The following is an 18,014-nucleotide window of genomic DNA, read 5'->3' as shown; positions in this document are numbered from 1 at the left end:
AACAACCCTTTTCTGTGTTAAAAACGAACCAAGTAATGCATGTTTCAATGATATTGGAAATATGGTTTTATTGAAATAGATTTCCTTCTCAGTCGGCTGGAGGGTTTCCAGTTTTTCTTCTTTCAAAAAAAAAGAAAGAAAAGAGGGACATAGGCACTGTTAACAATTTGTGAATTTGACACTGGAAGGCAAAAATATCCAGAGTTGTTTAAAGAACCAAAACCAGTAAACAGGAGCAACCCAGAGGATATTTTTTGTAATCCTAAGAAGCAGCATCCTCTTGTTTTACTCTAACATTGAGCTAACAATGCTAACTGTGAATTTAAACATCTCAAGCTACTTTTTTCAATTACCAACAACTTGATAATACGGTGAAATGTGTGAAGCGAATAATGGTAAAATGGTAAATGGCCTGTATTTGATATAGCGCCTTCTAGAGTCCTGGAACCCCCCAAGGCACTTTACAACACAATCAGTCATTCACCCATTCACACACACATTCACACACTGATGGTGACGAGCTACGATGTAGCCACAGCTGCCCTGGGGTGCACTAACAGAGGCGAGGCTGCCGAGCACTGGCGCCACCAGTCCCTCCGACCACCGCCAGCAGGCAACGTGGGTTAAGTGTCTTGCCCAAGGACACAACGACAGCGACAGACTGAGCGGGGCTCGAACCTGCAACCTTCCGATTACGGGGCAAGCACGTAACTTGAATAATGAGTCAATTGTGGTGTTTTACTTCTTTTAAAGAGTCATTCAGAACTGTGACAGCCAGCAACAGCAAGATGGCAAACAACCACGCTTCCTCTAATGCCGGAGGCCTATCACCATAATAAAAGTAGTAGGTTCTCCCTATTGTAAAACATCCAAGAATACTCGTCATCGCTAATCATCTAGAATCTTCTGGTGCTGATACGTAACTGGCTACAGCCATGAAACCCATGGAACGGGAGAGAGAAAGAAAGTTTTTGTTTAGAAAGATGGGCTGCAGTAACCAAATTTGACCACAAGATGTCATTCTGATGTTATTCTTATTTCAAGTCCACAAAGTACAGAACACAGTCCTTAACTTCACAAGACCTTAACTTTCCAAAGTAAAACTCATTGACTTGCTATGAAGTAGAAATCTTTCTGAATAGAAAAAAATGCTGCGGCAGTTTTTTTTATTCGTGTTTTTGAGCCAGTAAAAGCGACCTTCTGTTTATTCTGTTGCTGTTCCTCATTTTTCTCCTGAAGGTGACTGAAGGCGAAGCGCCGAGGCTGGAGGTCGCCTCGTCCTCTTCCTCTCTGGGTTCCTCTGAATAAACAGTGTGTGCGTGACGCCAGCTTCAGCCTCCACTGTCGAGTGGAGATTTGTCTTTGGCTGCAGGTTTTATACTAATTCTGACCCAGATAAAACTCTGTGACAAATTCAGCACAGTCTCCATTAAACTTCTGTTGATCTGGGACTTGATAAAAAGTAAATAAACACACTTGGAAACGCAAACAAATAGCTGAGATTAATTTCAGTTCAGAACATTTTTGTTTATGTAGTAAATTAATTTGGATATGAATGATGGTGTCTTGTTGTTTATTTCTATTGATTATGCCCTTAGATGAAAGTTGTGGGATGTGAGACATGAAAAAGATCTACTCATCTGGCCCAGATGTTTTCTGCAGATGCAGTTTCATCTCACATGGAGCAAATTCGCTGCTGGATGTAACAGATTTAGCAGCTTTGTACAGCAAAGGCATCGTCCAGCGTGCAAACTGTCACTGCTTAGCTGGTGACGCGACAGAAGCTCCTCGGTGAAATGACATTTAGCCGTTAATGAAAGCTGAGATGAAAGCAGAGAGTGAACCAGTCAAGCTTCAGGTCACAGCAAGATGCAAATCAGACAAAGAAAAGGGCACAAACCGTTGTATTCCTTCTGCGTCATCATTATACTCAGACTTGACCCAAAGTCAGCTTCCCCCAAACCAAGTGAGGTGTACGATGGGACTTTATCAATACAGAGCCTCCTAAGGGTGCTGACCTTTGACCTGTGACATGAAGCTGCTGTTTAATGAACAGGTGAGAACAGATGTGTCTGTTGTCTGTGTCCAGGTATCAGACCAAACTCCATGTGTACTCTAACATCTATCATTTTGATCAGCATAAAACAAACTGTGACACTGGTTTATTTCAGTTTTTGAGCACATTGATTTCAGTGGAATGGTGGCATTTGCAACTCGAATCAAAACATCAAAAAGACACAAAGAGACAACATAATTAATGTGAAACATAAAACAATAACAGAAACTCACAATGATCAAAGCCAGACAAATTTAATACATAATTATTAATTATTCTGATTAAAAACATTACTTACGATGGAGATTAAATGACAAAAGACCAGAATAACTAGTCAAATTTACAAGACTAAACAAAAAAAAGGACAAAAATTTGCTTCAGAAAATCAAAAAACCAAAGTAAAAAAAAAAATAACACAGACATTTCCAAAATATCTAAACACAACTAAACAATTAAAAGGATTAAACGTCCTAGATTTTTGAGTTACTTTATTCTTTTCAGGGATCGAACCTGAAATTGTGTTTGTCTCTCTGATTGTTTTGATTTCAACCTAATTTTAATTTTTCTAGTCAAAGTTCTCTTGCTTCTTCTCAGTTTTTCTCACCTTCAGCTGTAAGTCACAGGTTGACCTCTGGCCTCTCTACATGAAACATGTCAACATTCAGCATCAACCTGTTTAATATTAACTAAAAGACACGCCATCAATCACAAGGCACCACGTCCACTCACTTTATCTGATGAGCTGAATACATGAATAATCTGAAAGAACAGCATCACAGCAGGAGGAGGAGGAGGAGGAGGAGGGAGGAGGAGGTATAAATAAAGGAGCAGGAGAAACCAAAGCACATGAGGAAAAAGGTAAAGTGCAACAAAAAGAAGAAAGGCCACTGGAGAAATAAAAAAGAGCACAAGCAGCTGAAGTCGGACACCACAGAAGAAGAAATAAGGGAAGCAAAAACAATTTTTTCCATTTCTGTGAATTTAAAGTAAGTTTATGTTTATATTTTAGGATTCCACTTTAATGCATGAACTAAGCAATAATATATTAAACATTATCGTGCTTCCTTTTCCTTTTTTTTAGGATTTTCAGCTTGTTTTTGGTGATGGAGAGCTTGCGAGCAGTCGTCTACCTGTCCGTCTTCTTGTCTTTGATGACATCGGTCTGCCAGGGTGAAAGGTCATCTGAAAATCAGCTGCAGTCTGTGTCTGATGAGCCCGTCTTCGGACTGGCCACCAACGAACTGGTGAGGGCTTCCGTCTCAAACCAGAGCTAGGACGCTTGACGCTTCTTTCAAAGTGGGGGAAAAAACAATAGATTTATTTTTTTGCAATTAAACACTTTAAAGCAAAATAAAATTATAAATGTTCTTATTAAAAAGTTCTAAATTGACTTCTTGCAAAGTTTCAGAAGCAAGTTGATGGAAATTGTAAGTTAGATAAAAAGTAAGAGTTTTATGAAATTTAAATAGGGATGGACAATATGTCGGCATCAATATCGGTATCGGCCGACGTTAGTCATTTTTTAACATATCGGTATCGTTCGGTAAATAAAACCGGGCCGATATAAACAACCAATATTTTTTCCATCTCATCTTCCTTAGTTTGCCTGTTTCAGAGGGTGAGGGGGGTGATGTGTAATTGTTTATTCATGTGAACAGTGAATGAAATAATCTCAGAACCATAAATGTGTGTGTTGTGTGTACATAACGTAAATTCAACTTTAATAATTTTCATTCTATACAAAATCTGCTGATTTTAGAAGCATTAATGTCAGTATATCGGTATCTGCAAATATCGGTTATCGGCCATAACAGTGATCTCAATATCGGATATCGGGCATCGGCCCAAAAACTTCCTATCGGTGCATCATTAAATTTAAACATTTAGAATAAATAAGAGAGGGTATCAAAATCCATCTAAATCTATCAATCAGTAAAGTAGGATTAAAATTAAAGCAAAACATATACTCATTAAATTGTTCAATTTAGATAATCTACATTTTCAAGGCTGCAGAATTTAAGAATTTCCATTTTTACCAGATATGTTATTTGATTAGAAAAGAAATCTGTTGGGATCACATAAAAATGATCAAATTTAAAGTAATTGATTACATCAGCCTCTAACAGGCTACAAAAAGAAGAAGTTTGACTTAACAAAATGACTAAAATCATCAGATTGATGAAGAAGCACCAGCACATTTATTTATATATTATTTTATTAATGTTTAAATTAAAATGGATTTTATTTTAGTCTGATTGTTTGAAGGTCAGTAAATGTCATGGAAACCAGAAAAACACGGAGACAACAAAACAAAATGCTCGTTTGTGAGAGTGAAAAAAAGCTTTGTGCTTTATGTGTTTTATCTAAACGATCTACTGACTGTTAAACACATTAAAATATATTTATTTGATTGATTTTTTGTATTTAAGGTGCCAAAAATACACCGCATTCATCTTAACTGATCATTTTTGTTATATAAAATAACCTGAAACTCCATTGATTCCCACTCCTTGCCATTTCTTATTATTAATTTTAATTTATTAACTCTTCTTAACTCGTCATAGCTTCATTTATTAGCTGGAAGCTGAAATATCCAATCAAACCAACAACAGACATAGCTATGAGGAAGTACATCAATTATTATAAATATAATCTAAATTAAAATAATATCTTAATAAAAGAGGGTACTAAAAGTCTCATAAATTATAAATCATCAGATGAATTGATAAAGATATTTTCTTGCAGCCAAATTCACTTTTATTTGTAAAGTTAATGTGGATTCATATCATTTATTGTCATTTTAGATCTTTTGGTAACTTTTTAGGTTTGATACCAACTTTCTGGTGATCAACTCATGTGATAATGATGATAAAGTTAAAGAGAGTGAATGCAATTGTTTTATAAATAATAAAACAGCAGTTTTAGATGGATGATGAACAAAAATGACCCATTATAGATATGTACAAGTGTGGTGTGTCTCTGAAAGGAATACAAACTTTAATAAAAGTGTTTTTACTTTGATTGGATCACATGAGACAAGTGTGAACGTGGTGTTACAGACAGTAAATCTGTGTTTCTGAGAACGTGTTTGTGTCTCAGGCTGAAGCCCTGCAGGGTCTCCTAAACGAAGCTGATGCCAGAGTCGGTCTCTCCGTGGAGAAGAAAGCCAGTGTGATTCCCCGGGTGAGAACACGACTGATCTGATGGCAAACATTACTATTAGTAGTAATAATAGACAGAGGAGCAGACCTGCTGCTTGAAATGACAACAACTGACTGGATTTTCTGAGGAGTTTATCTTTTGTGTCACTAAATAGCAGAAATAAACTATTTCAAAGCAAAAATATATATAATATGACTGATGCAACACAGCAAAGGATTCTGCAAATGAGGCCGTTACAAGTCCAGGTACCATATCAGTGGACATCTGAATGGTACAGACATGGATGTAATTTTGGGGGTGGGGGGGACATGTCCCCCCCCACCCCCCCACCCCCCACCCCCACCCCACACACACACACACTTTTTCCACAGTCAAGTTTTGACCCCTGCACTTTTTACCATCCAAAAACAATATTACTTTCGATTACATTGACACTGGTTGAGCTCTAGGACCAAGCAGAAAACAACCGTTTGTGTTGAAGCCTGTTTCCCATTAGAGCATACTGTAAAGATAACCCCCCCCCCCCCCCCCCCCCCCGTGTCCCCCCACATTACGTCCATGGGTACAGATAATTGTCAAAACAGCAGCTCTGTAGCAACTCTGTAAAACACTGAAACACTTGAAACACTTTGCTACTGATCATTAAATATTTAGCTTCCTTGGGAATCCCCTACTACAGGATGTCAATATCTATATTTGTGTGTACTTAAATCATCCTGATTAAACTATTGCAAACTAAATCTACAAGATAAAAGACCTAAACCTTCCAATGCTGGAGGGAAACTTAATGTTCCTGCAATTTCATTTGTTGAGACTCTCTAAAGACGTATTAGGCAGAGATCATTTCAAAGCAAATGAGTAAACTGCCAATATGAATATCAAAGAAGAGAATATTTGTGATCATTAATTTCATTTTTATGACACAAATTTAATCCCATATAGCTAAAACCCATGCTTTTCCCCTCAGTGTGATGTTGGTGAACGCTGTGCGATGAAACATGGACCGCGGATCGGTCGGCTCTGCGACTGTCTGAGAGGAACAGCCTGCAACACATTCTTCCTGCGCTGCTATTAAACTCTCATGCTGTAAGTTCCTTTAAATTTGTGAGGACATGACCTTTAACCTCCTAAACAAACCGGGCCACCTGTCCTCACACAGATAAAGGAACATGATGTCACACACTCCTAGCTTTGTCTTTGTATGATTGTGTCTTTGTTTTAAAGTTCTGTGTTTGCTCTCCAGATTCATTTATTTTTTGGTAATAAAGATTCTTCATAAAGCTGCACGACTCCAATGCATTAATGATTTACTCCCCACATGTGAGGCTGCTCATCCACCTGACAAGTCACACGCAGACTGTTGAGGCATCAGATAAACTTTATATCATGCCTTTATATCTTCACAGTTTTCTGTTTGCCATGAACTGAAAGTTTTTTTTCAAAACTAATTTATTTTAATTCTATGATGGTTTTAGAACCATATTAAAGAAAGCGCTCTGGTAATTCAGAACTCAACCTGGTGGTGGCAGTGTTGGGTCATTGTTCTGATGTTTGATCTGGAACAGAAAGGGCAGAATGTCTGTTTCACAAACACTTTTGTTATTTAACAATACTAAAGCATGAAATATGTTTTTATATGTATGTTTACTCTATTTTCACCATTTTGTTTTTAAATCTTTACTGTTTTGCAATTAAAAATGTTGGTGTACCACAAGGCTGTGTATTAAGTCCTCTGAATATTTTAATTACATCAGCTTGGAGATTTATTTTTTACATACTGGGTTTGAATTTTTTATAACGAACTTAAGAAAAGTCCATGATTAAATACTTTCTGTATAGTACAAACTTCATTTTCATGGAAAGAGGTTCACAAATGGTACAGAAGGTGGTTTCAGCTTCATGTTGAGGGCCAAGAATTATTGCAAAGAAACTTTAAATTTACAGTAAAACATTTCTTTCATAAAGAAAACTGAATTATTTTTATCAATACTTTGAAAATCTTATAAATTATTATGATTCATCAAAAAGATGTGGAGATATGACCTAGCAAGCCATCCTGTGTGAATATATAGTCTGGTCACAACTCATTGATGGATCTGTAGTGGGGCAGGATTGACTGTTGTCTTTCAAACTGTCTCTTCATGCTATTGGAAAACTGACACTATGACGTATTCACTGCTACAGATGTCAGTCAACAGGGCAGTCTACCATATGCTGTCAAAGAAGATGCAAGTACATCCTTTTTCTAAATGAAGTGAAGTACCTCTATTTGCTCTTGATTCACAGAAAAGTCTGAGTCTAAACAGTTCAAAGTTGATGCCAAAACCATTTCAAATGAGCGGTTGCCATCTTAGTTTCGCTCAGTCGCGGTAACATCCCACCTACCAAACCGATAGAGCGCTGTGATTGGCACGACACTAGACTGGTCAGGGTTGCGGAGGTTCTAATGGAGCATGGGTAGGCCGACATGTAGTGCAAAATCATTTTTCTTCTGCTACTGTCCGTCTAGATTTCTAGGCTAGTGGAGATAACTTTTAAACCAGGAAAGTTCTATTGAATAAAAACAAACATTTACTTTTAACTTCGTATTTCCACTGAACGCAGAAGTAGTAGACGCATTTTACCCACGAGCTCTCTACCCATCGAGAGCGTTTTTCAGATGCAAAATGCCAGCATATAAGTGTTCCACACAGCTGGTCGGGCAAAGTCATGAAATCACCAGAGATTTACAAAACTAAGTGTGTAGCGACATGAATGGCCTCATTTGTGACCCAAAGGTCACACTTCCTCAGCTGAGTCAAGCTGTCCTGGCTGTACTTCTATCTACAGATTATCCACCACAGGAGACGCAAAGTCTGCTGTAAACCATCTTTAATCTGACTGTCTTTATCTGACTGCTGTTCCATCCGCAAGACGAAGGACACTTCAAGATTTAAAAGAATCATTTTTAATAAACTCTTTTCACTGTCTATTACAATGTTCATAAATAATCATCAAGGTTCATTATAAATGTATTTAATTACTGAAATGAATTATTATTCTTTGGTTAATAATAATAATTATTTATGATAATCAGTAATGTTTAACAGTGACAAGAAGATCATGTGCACTTATACACACCATGCAAGAACAGAAATCAGGTTAAAGGTAACTGCACTCACATGTCTTTGTTCCATAACACTAAAGGTTTCTATCTTGGGAGGGCGTGTTGTGAGGTATGTTAAGTACCACCCTCTAACAAGTCCTAAAATCTAATTCGTTAGAATAAGATTACCGGCCATCTCTTAAAACCTAACTCCTCACTTCAAGTTCAGTTTGTGAGCCCACCAAAATTCTCTCCGTGGCAACGAGAGTCCAGAGGATCGGGTCGGCCGCTCGAAACCTCTACTAAAGCTTTTCTGTCACGCCAATAGAATTGCCTCAACAGAAACGCCATCAGCAACAAGCTGATGCTACGAGATTCCTTAAGAATCTGCTCGGACGCCATACCATCCACCTGTGTACCTGCGGCAACTCTAGGACCAGAGAGTCGGTACCACTGGTCTCCCCTACCGGACCGAGTACCCAGAGGCTGATCAATGTCCTCCCTTGACCTCCGGATCTGAAGAGAGGGTCGTCTGAACGGTGAGGCAGAACACAGATTGCGTCTGAATGCCTGTAATTTAGCTTAGCTGCAAACCAAATTCTCCCACCCAGAACACGTTTTTCTCTCTCCAAGATAAAAACCCGTCTGAAACCTACTTTCACACATCCAAACACACACACTTCATTTTTAGTTTCATCCAGACACAGATTGCTTTAATACCAAGTTTTAATACCAAAGCTTTTATACATTGTCATTTATGAATTGTCTTTTAAATTGTCATCTTTAAATTGTTAGTAATAAATCCTTAACTTTTTAAAACTGACTATCCTTTGATTAAAACACAGAGTGGTGTATATTTGGTCATTGAACGAGCAAAGATCTCTTTAGATCTTCTGAATTAATAAATACATTTTTGCTATTAATTTAAATCTCTTAAAGTAAATATTAATATTTTGATTAAATATAGAGTTGATGTATGAACTTCTATCGATTATATAAATATCCGTGGATATATATATAATATAAGTTTCATTGCCAATTTGTTTGATCTTTCTCAGAATTTAGCAAAGCTGAATAGCAACAGCGTTAAATTCTAGTTATGTAGATTAACAACGCGACAAAAGGGTCTGAGGTTGGCTACAAAGGTTTAACAGGTTTTACAACGCTTTCATGTTTGACTTCCTATCTGACCTGATCTAAACTGCTGAGCATTCTGGAAGCGTAGTGTGCAGGAAATGAACTAGTCGCGAAGAGTCGCTGCCCTTCTGGGACGCATCTAAAATGCAACACTTTGTGGCTGATGAAAACACACAGTCACTATACGGCTGATTGCTGCTTACGTGCAGAAAAAAATTTACTTAAACTACTGTACAGGACTGATTTTAGCCATCACCTTTAGGAGAGCTTAAGGCTTATTTTAAGGACATGAAAGAAGGGGGGGCAGCTGTGGGGGGCATTGCTCTCTTAGCCCCCACGTGTAGATCACCCCTGTTAGCAAGTCATCACAATTGTTTTTTTCTATTGATATTTTTAAATAAACCTGTCTCTTAAATATCAAATGAACATCATTCACAAAAAAAATAATAACTGACCATAAACAACTTTCAGTACAAAGATCACTGCCAAATGTCGTACAATCTGATGAAGAGTTCAGTTGCAAAAACCAATGACTCAAGTTTTATAATCTTTAAGGAAAATTACACCTTTTTGTTTTATTCAGGTGACAGTCAAAGTAAAGTTAGCAGATTTTGATCAAAATTTATTTTATCTATTTTTGAAAATTAACTCTTCAGATGTGAGCAAATAGAAACAGGAGACTTATCTCATTATTGACAATCAATCAATTCCCCCACCAGACCCCTGATGAATCCAATTAGCCCAGAGGCCTGACACAAAACTCTTCTAAATAAGACCCAACAACAGCAGTCGTCCCACCAACATTTATTAACGTTGACACCGTTTTCAGAGGTGTCGACAAACCAGCTAGACTGGATCGATGTTTCAGCCAATTAATTTTTTCCAGTAAGGAAAACCTGCTTTGGCTCTATCATTCCCAGCTGTGTTTTCATTAGCTGTGCTCTGTCTGATCCTCAAATCAGCTGCTTCTGATTTTTTGAACCTTTAATATGTCGCTCAGACAGACGCAGCTTATCAATGAGCATCATGGTCAGAATGGCATTTAGCTTCCGGCTTCCTGTCCTCTCAGATAAGACGCAGTAATTACCAGACCAAACCCTGAATGCTACGATAGAAACAGGTGACAGACTTGGTTAATAAAGCTAACTCTCTCTATTCATTTCAGTTTATTAAAGCAATAACAGTTGTTGTGTTTTTAATTATCAAAAGCATTTAAAGACTCCACTTTGCTATTGTGGTCTAACTTATTATTTACATCCACAAAATGGAAATTCAGGTTTCTATTGATCAAAAATCAGTGGATCTATGTTTATTATAAAATTATTTTATGCAAGACAATCTGATCTTTGAATGAAAATACTTTCTTTGAATGACAATATATGATATAATACAATGATGTACATACAACACAATAAAATATGACTGGATAGGATACAATACCACAGTTGGATATGATATAATATGGTTGTAGATGTAGTTTGATGTAACATGATACAATTTGATAAAGTTAGATACAATCACATATTGGTCCGCATAGCCGGTAGTAAGTCGGACCTGTTCCCGGTGAGGGTTGGACTCCGCCAGGGCTGCCCTTTGTCACCGGTTCTGTTCATCACTTTTATGGACAGAATTTCTAGACGCAGCCGTGATGTGGAGTGTGTCGAGTTTGGTGGCAGGAGAATCTCGTCTCTGCTTTTTGCGGATAATGTGGTCCTCCTAGCTTCATCCAGCTCTGACCTTCAGCTCTTGCTGGGTAGGTTCGCGGCCAAGTGTGAAGCGGCTGGGATGAGGATCAGCACCTCCAAATCTGAGACCATGGTTCCCGACCGGAAAAGGGTGGCTTGCCAACTCCAGGTCGGGGGAGAGGTCCTACCCCAAGTGGAGGAGTTTAACTATCTCGGGGTCTTGTTCACGTGTGAGGGTAGGAGGGATCGGGAGATTGACAGGCGGATTGGTTCGGCATCTGCAGTGATGCAGACACTGAGCCGATCTGTCGTGCTGAAGAGGGAGCTGAGCCAGAAAGCCAGGCTCTCGATTTACCGGTCGATCTACGTCCCAATCCTCACCTATGGTCATGAGCTTTGGGTAATGACTGAAAGAACGAGATCGCGGATACAAGCGGCCGAAATGAGTTTCCTCCGTAGGGTGGCCGGGCTCAGCCTTTGAGATAGGGTGAGGAGCTCGGACATTCGGGAGGGACTCGGAGTAGAACCGCTGCTCTTCCGGATCGAAAGGAGCCAGTTGAGGTGGCTTGGGCATCTGGTCAGGATGCCTCCTGGACGCCTCACTGGGGAGGTGTTTCGGGCATGTCCTGCCGGCAGGAGGCCCCCAGGTCGACCCAGGACACGTTGGAGAGGTTACATCTCCAATCTGGTCCGGGAATGCCTTGGGGTCCTGCCGGAGGAGCTGGTGGAGAAGGCCGGGGAGAGGACGGTCTGGAGCTCCTTAATTGGGATGCTGCCCCCGCGACCTGGAACCGGATAAGCGGAGGAAGACGACGACGACAATCACATATGATACAATAAAACCAATTTCGATACGATATAAAACAACTGGAAATAATATGAAAAACAATCTGATATGATACAATACGTTTCAATTGGATATGATGTGGTACAATATAATAGGATACAAAATGCATATTGCACATCCCTTAATTTTGGTAAAATCTAAAGTGTGTATAATGAAAGATTAAACCTAAAGGTGTATTTTTTGGATTTAAATAACCTAAAAAAATGCTAGATCGGTTCTTAGGGAGAAAAAATTGTTCGATGATTAGGCGATTCTGAAATTTGAAAATAATTTGCATGTAAATTTTTCTTCTTATGTATCTCCAACAAATTCTGTTCCAAAACTTAGACGACCTTAAACTGCAAATCTTTGAATTCCTTCAGTAACCTTTGTGTTGATGTTTGGGTCACCTACTCATGAATTTGCATTGTGGGGGAATTCATGGAAGCAATGACAGTCACAGGAGTGACTGTGGATGGTGACGGAGAGGGAGGAGCGGCCTCCGGAAGCTAGCCTGGCCTGCCAGACTAATTCTGCACAGAGAAAGGGTCTGGGAACTCTCCTATTCAAATAACCCCACCCCGTGAGAATTCTAACTGAGCCAATCAGCGCTGAGTAGCGTACATCACACATCACAAGCTGAGTTGTCGAAGATGGCGACTGAAGAGGTGTTCGCTGCGGCTCTTTCCTTTGTTCTAAATGACTTGAATATCTTTAAAACCACAAGTATAAGCCTTTCTTGTAAAGAAAGATGTTTGAGCTGTCGCCAGACGCCATTTTTGACTACAGCTAAAAAATTTTAAAAAATACAACGTCACGGACATCACACACAGCGACGCTGAGTTTCTCATAAACAACTATCTCCACCTCGAACAATAACAAAGCCATTAAGACACTAAGTCTCTGCTCGAAATTTCAAATCTTTCCATAATTCATACTCTGTTGCATGTCTCGTATTGTTTCCTGTTTCGATCATCATTCTCATATGTTTCATAATTTGTATGCAGTAACCCCTGGCGTTGAATCTGTTGGTATGTTTTTGTTATGTTTATACTGTTTCCATGTACTTCATAGTGGATATTGAGTCAGTTGTGTATCTTGACTGTATTGTTAACGAACCAATATCCTAAATAAAAAAAAATAAAAAGAAAAAGAAACTATGATAAAAAAAAGTTTCTCATAAACAATGAAGACGGCTGAGTTCGCTGCGGCTCTTTCCTCTTTTAGCTTTAGTCCATGAGGCAGACACTTTGTCTACTTTTAAGACTAGGCTTAAAACATTTTTATTTGATAGGGCTTATGGTTAAAATCTGATGTTAGCCTAAATCTGGACAAGTGGGGGAGTAGAGGGAGGTGGAGTGTACAGTCGGTAAAGACGGCTCTCCCATGCCCTGCCTCCAACATGCCTCCATCTAAAAAGGCTAGGTTATCCAGAGTTATCTCTGTAGTTATACTGCTATAGGCTTAGACTGCTGGAGGACACACTGACCACTTTTCACACTCTACTGCTTTCTTCTACAGTCTGCTCTTTAACTGTATTATTTTGTGCAATTTCAGCTGTTAACTTTATTTTCTCTGTAAGTGTTTTTCTCCCCAGAAGAAGCTACAACGACGTTCTGCTGAGCTGTGGTGGCCTCATGGAGGGGGCCATCGACTAGCACACTGCTGCTAACCACTAATACATTCTCTCTCTCCTGATAATAACTTTTTTCTTTCCTTGACGTTGGATGTGCTAATACTAGTTTATCCATTTAATTATAGATCCACTAGGACAAATACAATAAAGTTTATCTTTCACCAAATAGAATATTTACTAAGACATCACAATATAACTATAGACACATTACTAGTCTTTGTGAGTGTGCGTGTGTGCGTGCGTGTGTGTGTGCTTGCGTGCGTGCGTGCATGCGTGCGTGCGTGTGTGTGTGTGTGTGTGTGTGTGTGTGTGTGCGTGTGTGTGTGTGTGTGCGTGTGTGTGTCTGCCTTCTCGATCCCCAGTGAGTCGTGGAGGATGGCTGCTTATACTGAGCCGGGATTCTCTGGAGGTTTCTTCCTGTTAAAAGGGAGTTTTCCTCTCCACTGTCGCTCTATGCTTGCTTAGTATGAGGATTGCTGTAAAGTCACTGACACTAGTCAGTGACTTGATGCAATTTGCTGGGTCCCTTATATAGGAAAATTTATTTCTGATTGGCTTAATGAACTGACCTGAATTGGAATGTTTATTATGTGAAGTGCCTTGAGACGACTCTTGTCGTGATTTGGCGCTTTGTAAATAAACTTGAATTGAATTGAATTAAATGACTTGGATGTCTTTAACCCCACAACAAGTAGAAGCACTAAAAGCCTTTCTTCTTTAAAAAAATGAGATGTTTGCGCTGCGTTGCCAGACACGTTTTTATACTACGGCTAAAAAAACTACAGCGTCGGTACAGTCGGTATTTCCGTCTTCTTTCTGATTGGTTATTTTTGAGCTGGCTAGTCCCGCCCCTCAAGTGCTTCTCTGCCTCGCTGCCTGTTATTTCTCTGTGCAGAATTAAACAGAGGGAGTCTGGCAGGCAAGGTTAGGTGGACGCACATTGTTGGGGTCAAAGATGTCCAATGCACAGGTGCTGATGGCGCTGGTGAAGCAGCGGCTGGTGGCCGCTGCAGAGGAGATCTGCGGGTTGTTTGAAGGGGCAATAGCGGAGTATGAGGAGGAGATGGAGCGGCAGCGCAGCCTACTGGAGGTCCATGTGGAGCCCGAAAGACCCGGAGCAGGTCGGTGTCCTTTGGGTGGAACTGTGGGTCCAACCCATCTATAAATATATCACACGCATAAATTACAATGCTTGCCACTTTTTTCATTTATTAATTAACTAATAAAGGTCAGTCGCGAGGCTTCACGCAGAAACCGGATGTTTGGGACGGCGGACCTTCAAAGTAAAAGGCCTTGTATGTTTAATCAGATATTCACCTTTTAATGTACTTTTCAAAGTACTTTAATATGATGTATTAAATGCCCTCAACATTTTAGAATAAATAAACAAATGTCAGATTTTAATGGAAATTTTATAATAAAGATTGTGGGTCTCATTGTGGTTTTGATTGTAACAAAATACGAAAAGATGTAGAAGTTAGATGGAAAAGTATTGAAATTTTGTAGACATTTGTTGTTTTAGGACAGAAATTCAATTAATTAGTTAATTCGGTGCCTTAGTATTAACAAAATTCCCTTAATGTTCAGATAAAATGATTAAACTAGACTTGCCATCTTCCAAGGAAAAGCTCTGGAAAACCTTAGGAAAGCCTTGAGGTCTATTTTTAAATACCACCTAGAAAGAATACAAAAATAGAAAACAGACATTGAGCATAAAACTCTTTATAGATAACGAATCAGAGTTTTCATCAGTATAATTCTCAAAAGGATGGATGCAATGTTTAAATGAATTGTTTTATCTTCAGATGTCTACAAGTTTGCTGACAGAGAAGAAGAGTTCCCATCTAAGCAGAAGAGCAGAAGTTCCAGGCTGGAGGAGGAGCCCCTAAAGCTCCCACACATGAAAGAGGGACAAGAAGAGCTTCAAGTCCTGAAAACGACTGAATTCACTGAGTTTTATCCCAAAACTGTGAAGAATGAAGCTCAGTCTTTATGTAGCAGCCAGATGGAGGTGGAGAAGCACCATGAAGTACTAGAGTCAGATCCAGACAACAGCATTCCCGACCCTTCAGAACCAGTGAATAAGGTCAAAGGCCACATTAAGTCTCTCACTGCACCTCAGTCAAGTCCAGACTTTCTGAAAACTGGAGGTCGTAGTTGGAGTGAGAGACCATTCTGCTGCTCTGCGTGTGGAAAAAGATTCAGTCAAAGCTCTAATTTAAAGACTCACATGAGAATCCACACTGGAGAGAAGCCCTTCGGCTGCTCGTTTTGCTGTAAGAAATTTGTTCAGAAGGTGCATCTGAGGCACCACATGGTACGTAACACGGGAGAGAAACTGTTTGGCTGCAACACTTGTGGCCAGAGATTTACCGTAAATCCTCTAATACAGGCCCGGGCCTCTATTTGACTCAAGCTCATCAAGCTCCAGGCCTTTATTGGAAGGAGGGCCAGTATTAGAGGCAGGCCTCTATTTCCATTTGAGCAAAATGAACTAATGTTCATTGGAGTTTTTGACAATTAAAATTGCGCCCACATTTTCAAAGTTAAACACATTTCTTTTAACAACGGTAGTTTCTGCTTCAGCCATCTCCCCCCTCCCCCTGCTTTAGCCCTCTCCCCCCTCCCCCTGCTTTAGCCCTCTCCCCCCTCCCCCTGCGCAGCGGCCGCAAACTCACTGATGCGCCTGCAGCCTCTCGGAGTTCCTGCTGCTCTAAACATTAAAATAATTATTTCATTTTCTGTTCCTCACTTCTGATTACCTTCAATGGTGTCTGTTTGTTGCAACAGCAGGTACAAAAACTAACTTGTTTTTATTTTGACTATTTTTCTGTCCTGCCTGTTTATTATCTTCCTGCATCTCCTCTCAATCCTAAAGAAAAACTGCTACCTGGGTTCATATATATTCACCTCATGAGTTACCTTTGAACTGCAGTTCTAAAAGATCTACCGACCGCAAAAACAGCGGAGTGCTCGCTGTTTGTCGGCCGTATCAGTGATCAGTGCGTCGGAGGACAAGGTGATGCGCGCAGCGCCCCGCTCCACAGCATGCAGCGAAACGCATCAGGCGCAAATAAAAGACAGAAAACATTAAAGGAAATGAACTGACATGAACGATCGCGTGTTAAATTAGTTTTTGAGGTGGCGACACCTGATTGTTACTGTGGCCGTGCTCAGGAGGCAGATCTACCGACCGCGAAAACAGCGGAGCGCTCCCTGCTTGCCGGCCGCATCAGGGACAAGTTGATGCGCCCCGCTCCACAGCAGCGATACACATCAGGCGCAAATAAAAGACAGAAAACATTAAAGGAAATGAACCGACATGAACGATCGCGTGTCAGTGCCTACGGTCTGGCACAGCGCGTTGCCCCCCCCCCCCCCCCCCCACCCCCTGAGCGCAGGAGCTTGTCACCTGCTGACAGCAGGCTGCTGTCTTTTCCGAGGGCTGCATCTTGCCGGTCATTATCACGTGACAGCGACTAGTCGACGACAGGCATAAAAAGTCACTATAGTGAAGTTGACTAGTTCATACACCCCCTACTGCTGCTCTCCAGAGTGTTCTGCAGCATAATCAGCACGTTCTCTTTGAACTTGATAGTGTAATGACCTGGCTGGGGTTGTAAGCCAGGTGCATTCTGGGTATTGTGTCATATGTGTTTCCTATCATTCTGCTAGTTCCTATGTGCTGATTTGCGTGTTGTGTGAGTGTTATGTAAGCCACAGGGAAGGTGATGTGTGTTCTGTGGAGCGGGTTGAATTAGCATGGTTAACTGACACCGTGACTCTGTGTGGTAGGAGCGTGATAGAGGATCGTGTCTGTAGCGTTACAAAGCGTTGAAGAAAAAGCTTAATAAAGGTCTGCGTGAACGTCTACTGCCTCCTGCTGGTTGATTTGGGGACTATAACCCTGCCACCGGGACGCTCATACTTGCTTGTTACTACATTCCACCCGGCCACAATAAGAGACCGGCCATTATTTACCTAAACTAACTCTGACACCGGCCACAATTGGAGACCCGGCCTTTAATTGAATACCGGCCTGTATTAGAGGATTTACGGTAATTGGCTTTATCAGCTCAAAAACCACCAGTGTGTTGTTGCAGAACCTCATCACAGAAAGGAGAACAGAGGAGCAGCTGGACAGATGAAAGCTGATGCAGCTCATAGTTTGGCGATTCAGACGGATGTTCGGGTGGCTGATTTGGGATTAAATGATGAAAGGAAGTCGTTTGTTGCCCTGACTGCTGGGAAATCATCCTTCTAAATAAAAAAAAAGCTGTTAGAATCTGCAGTATCTCAAACATGCCACAAGAGGTCACTGTGAGCTTTCTATAATATGAGTTGAGTGCCTCTATAGCACTGAATTTGAATATGGAGAGGACGTACTCAAAGGGTAGATCATATTTCTCAATTGTTACATGCATTGG

At 40.3% G+C, this 18,014-nt stretch overlaps 2 protein-coding genes across 2 annotated transcripts; both read left to right on the top strand.

Moving 5' to 3' along the window:
• The first annotated feature begins 2,883 nt into the window (after nt 1-2,883).
• Nucleotides 2,884-6,502, top strand: cart4 (cocaine- and amphetamine-regulated transcript 4). The gene is made up of 4 exons (XM_054745024.2): nt 2,884-3,042; nt 3,138-3,300; nt 5,156-5,239; nt 6,186-6,502. Exons 1-4 carry the CDS (start codon nt 2,903-2,905, stop codon nt 6,291-6,293), a joined length of 495 nt encoding a protein of 164 aa, XP_054600999.2. The 5' UTR covers nt 2,884-2,902; the 3' UTR covers nt 6,294-6,502.
• Nucleotides 6,503-14,443: 7,941 nt separating this feature from the next.
• LOC107394582 (zinc finger and BTB domain-containing protein 49) lies at nt 14,444-16,212 on the top strand. The gene is made up of 2 exons (XM_054745025.2): nt 14,444-14,708; nt 15,393-16,212. Exons 1-2 carry the CDS (start codon nt 14,543-14,545, stop codon nt 15,995-15,997), a joined length of 771 nt encoding a protein of 256 aa, XP_054601000.2. The 5' UTR covers nt 14,444-14,542; the 3' UTR covers nt 15,998-16,212.
• Nucleotides 16,213-18,014: the final 1,802 nt, after the last annotated feature.

Source organism: Nothobranchius furzeri, chromosome 19, assembly GCF_043380555.1.
Source record: "Nothobranchius furzeri strain GRZ-AD chromosome 19, NfurGRZ-RIMD1, whole genome shotgun sequence".
Lineage (NCBI taxonomy): Eukaryota > Metazoa > Chordata > Actinopteri > Cyprinodontiformes > Nothobranchiidae > Nothobranchius > Nothobranchius furzeri.
This window is presented reverse-complemented; position numbering and strand designations above follow the sequence as displayed.

Coding starts and splice junctions, on each gene's coding strand:
- cart4 (XM_054745024.2), top strand. CDS start 2,903: ATGAGGAAAAAGGTAAAGTGCAACAAAAAGAAGAAAGGCCACTGGAGA. Junction 3,301..5,155: donor GACTGGCCACCAACGAACTG/GTGAGGGCTTCC, acceptor TTTGTGTCTCAG/GCTGAAGCCCTGCAGGGTCT. Junction 5,240..6,185: donor AAGCCAGTGTGATTCCCCGG/GTGAGAACACGA, acceptor TTTTCCCCTCAG/TGTGATGTTGGTGAACGCTG.
- LOC107394582 (XM_054745025.2), top strand. CDS start 14,543: ATGTCCAATGCACAGGTGCTGATGGCGCTGGTGAAGCAGCGGCTGGTG. Junction 14,709..15,392: donor GCCCGAAAGACCCGGAGCAG/GTCGGTGTCCTT, acceptor TTTTATCTTCAG/ATGTCTACAAGTTTGCTGAC.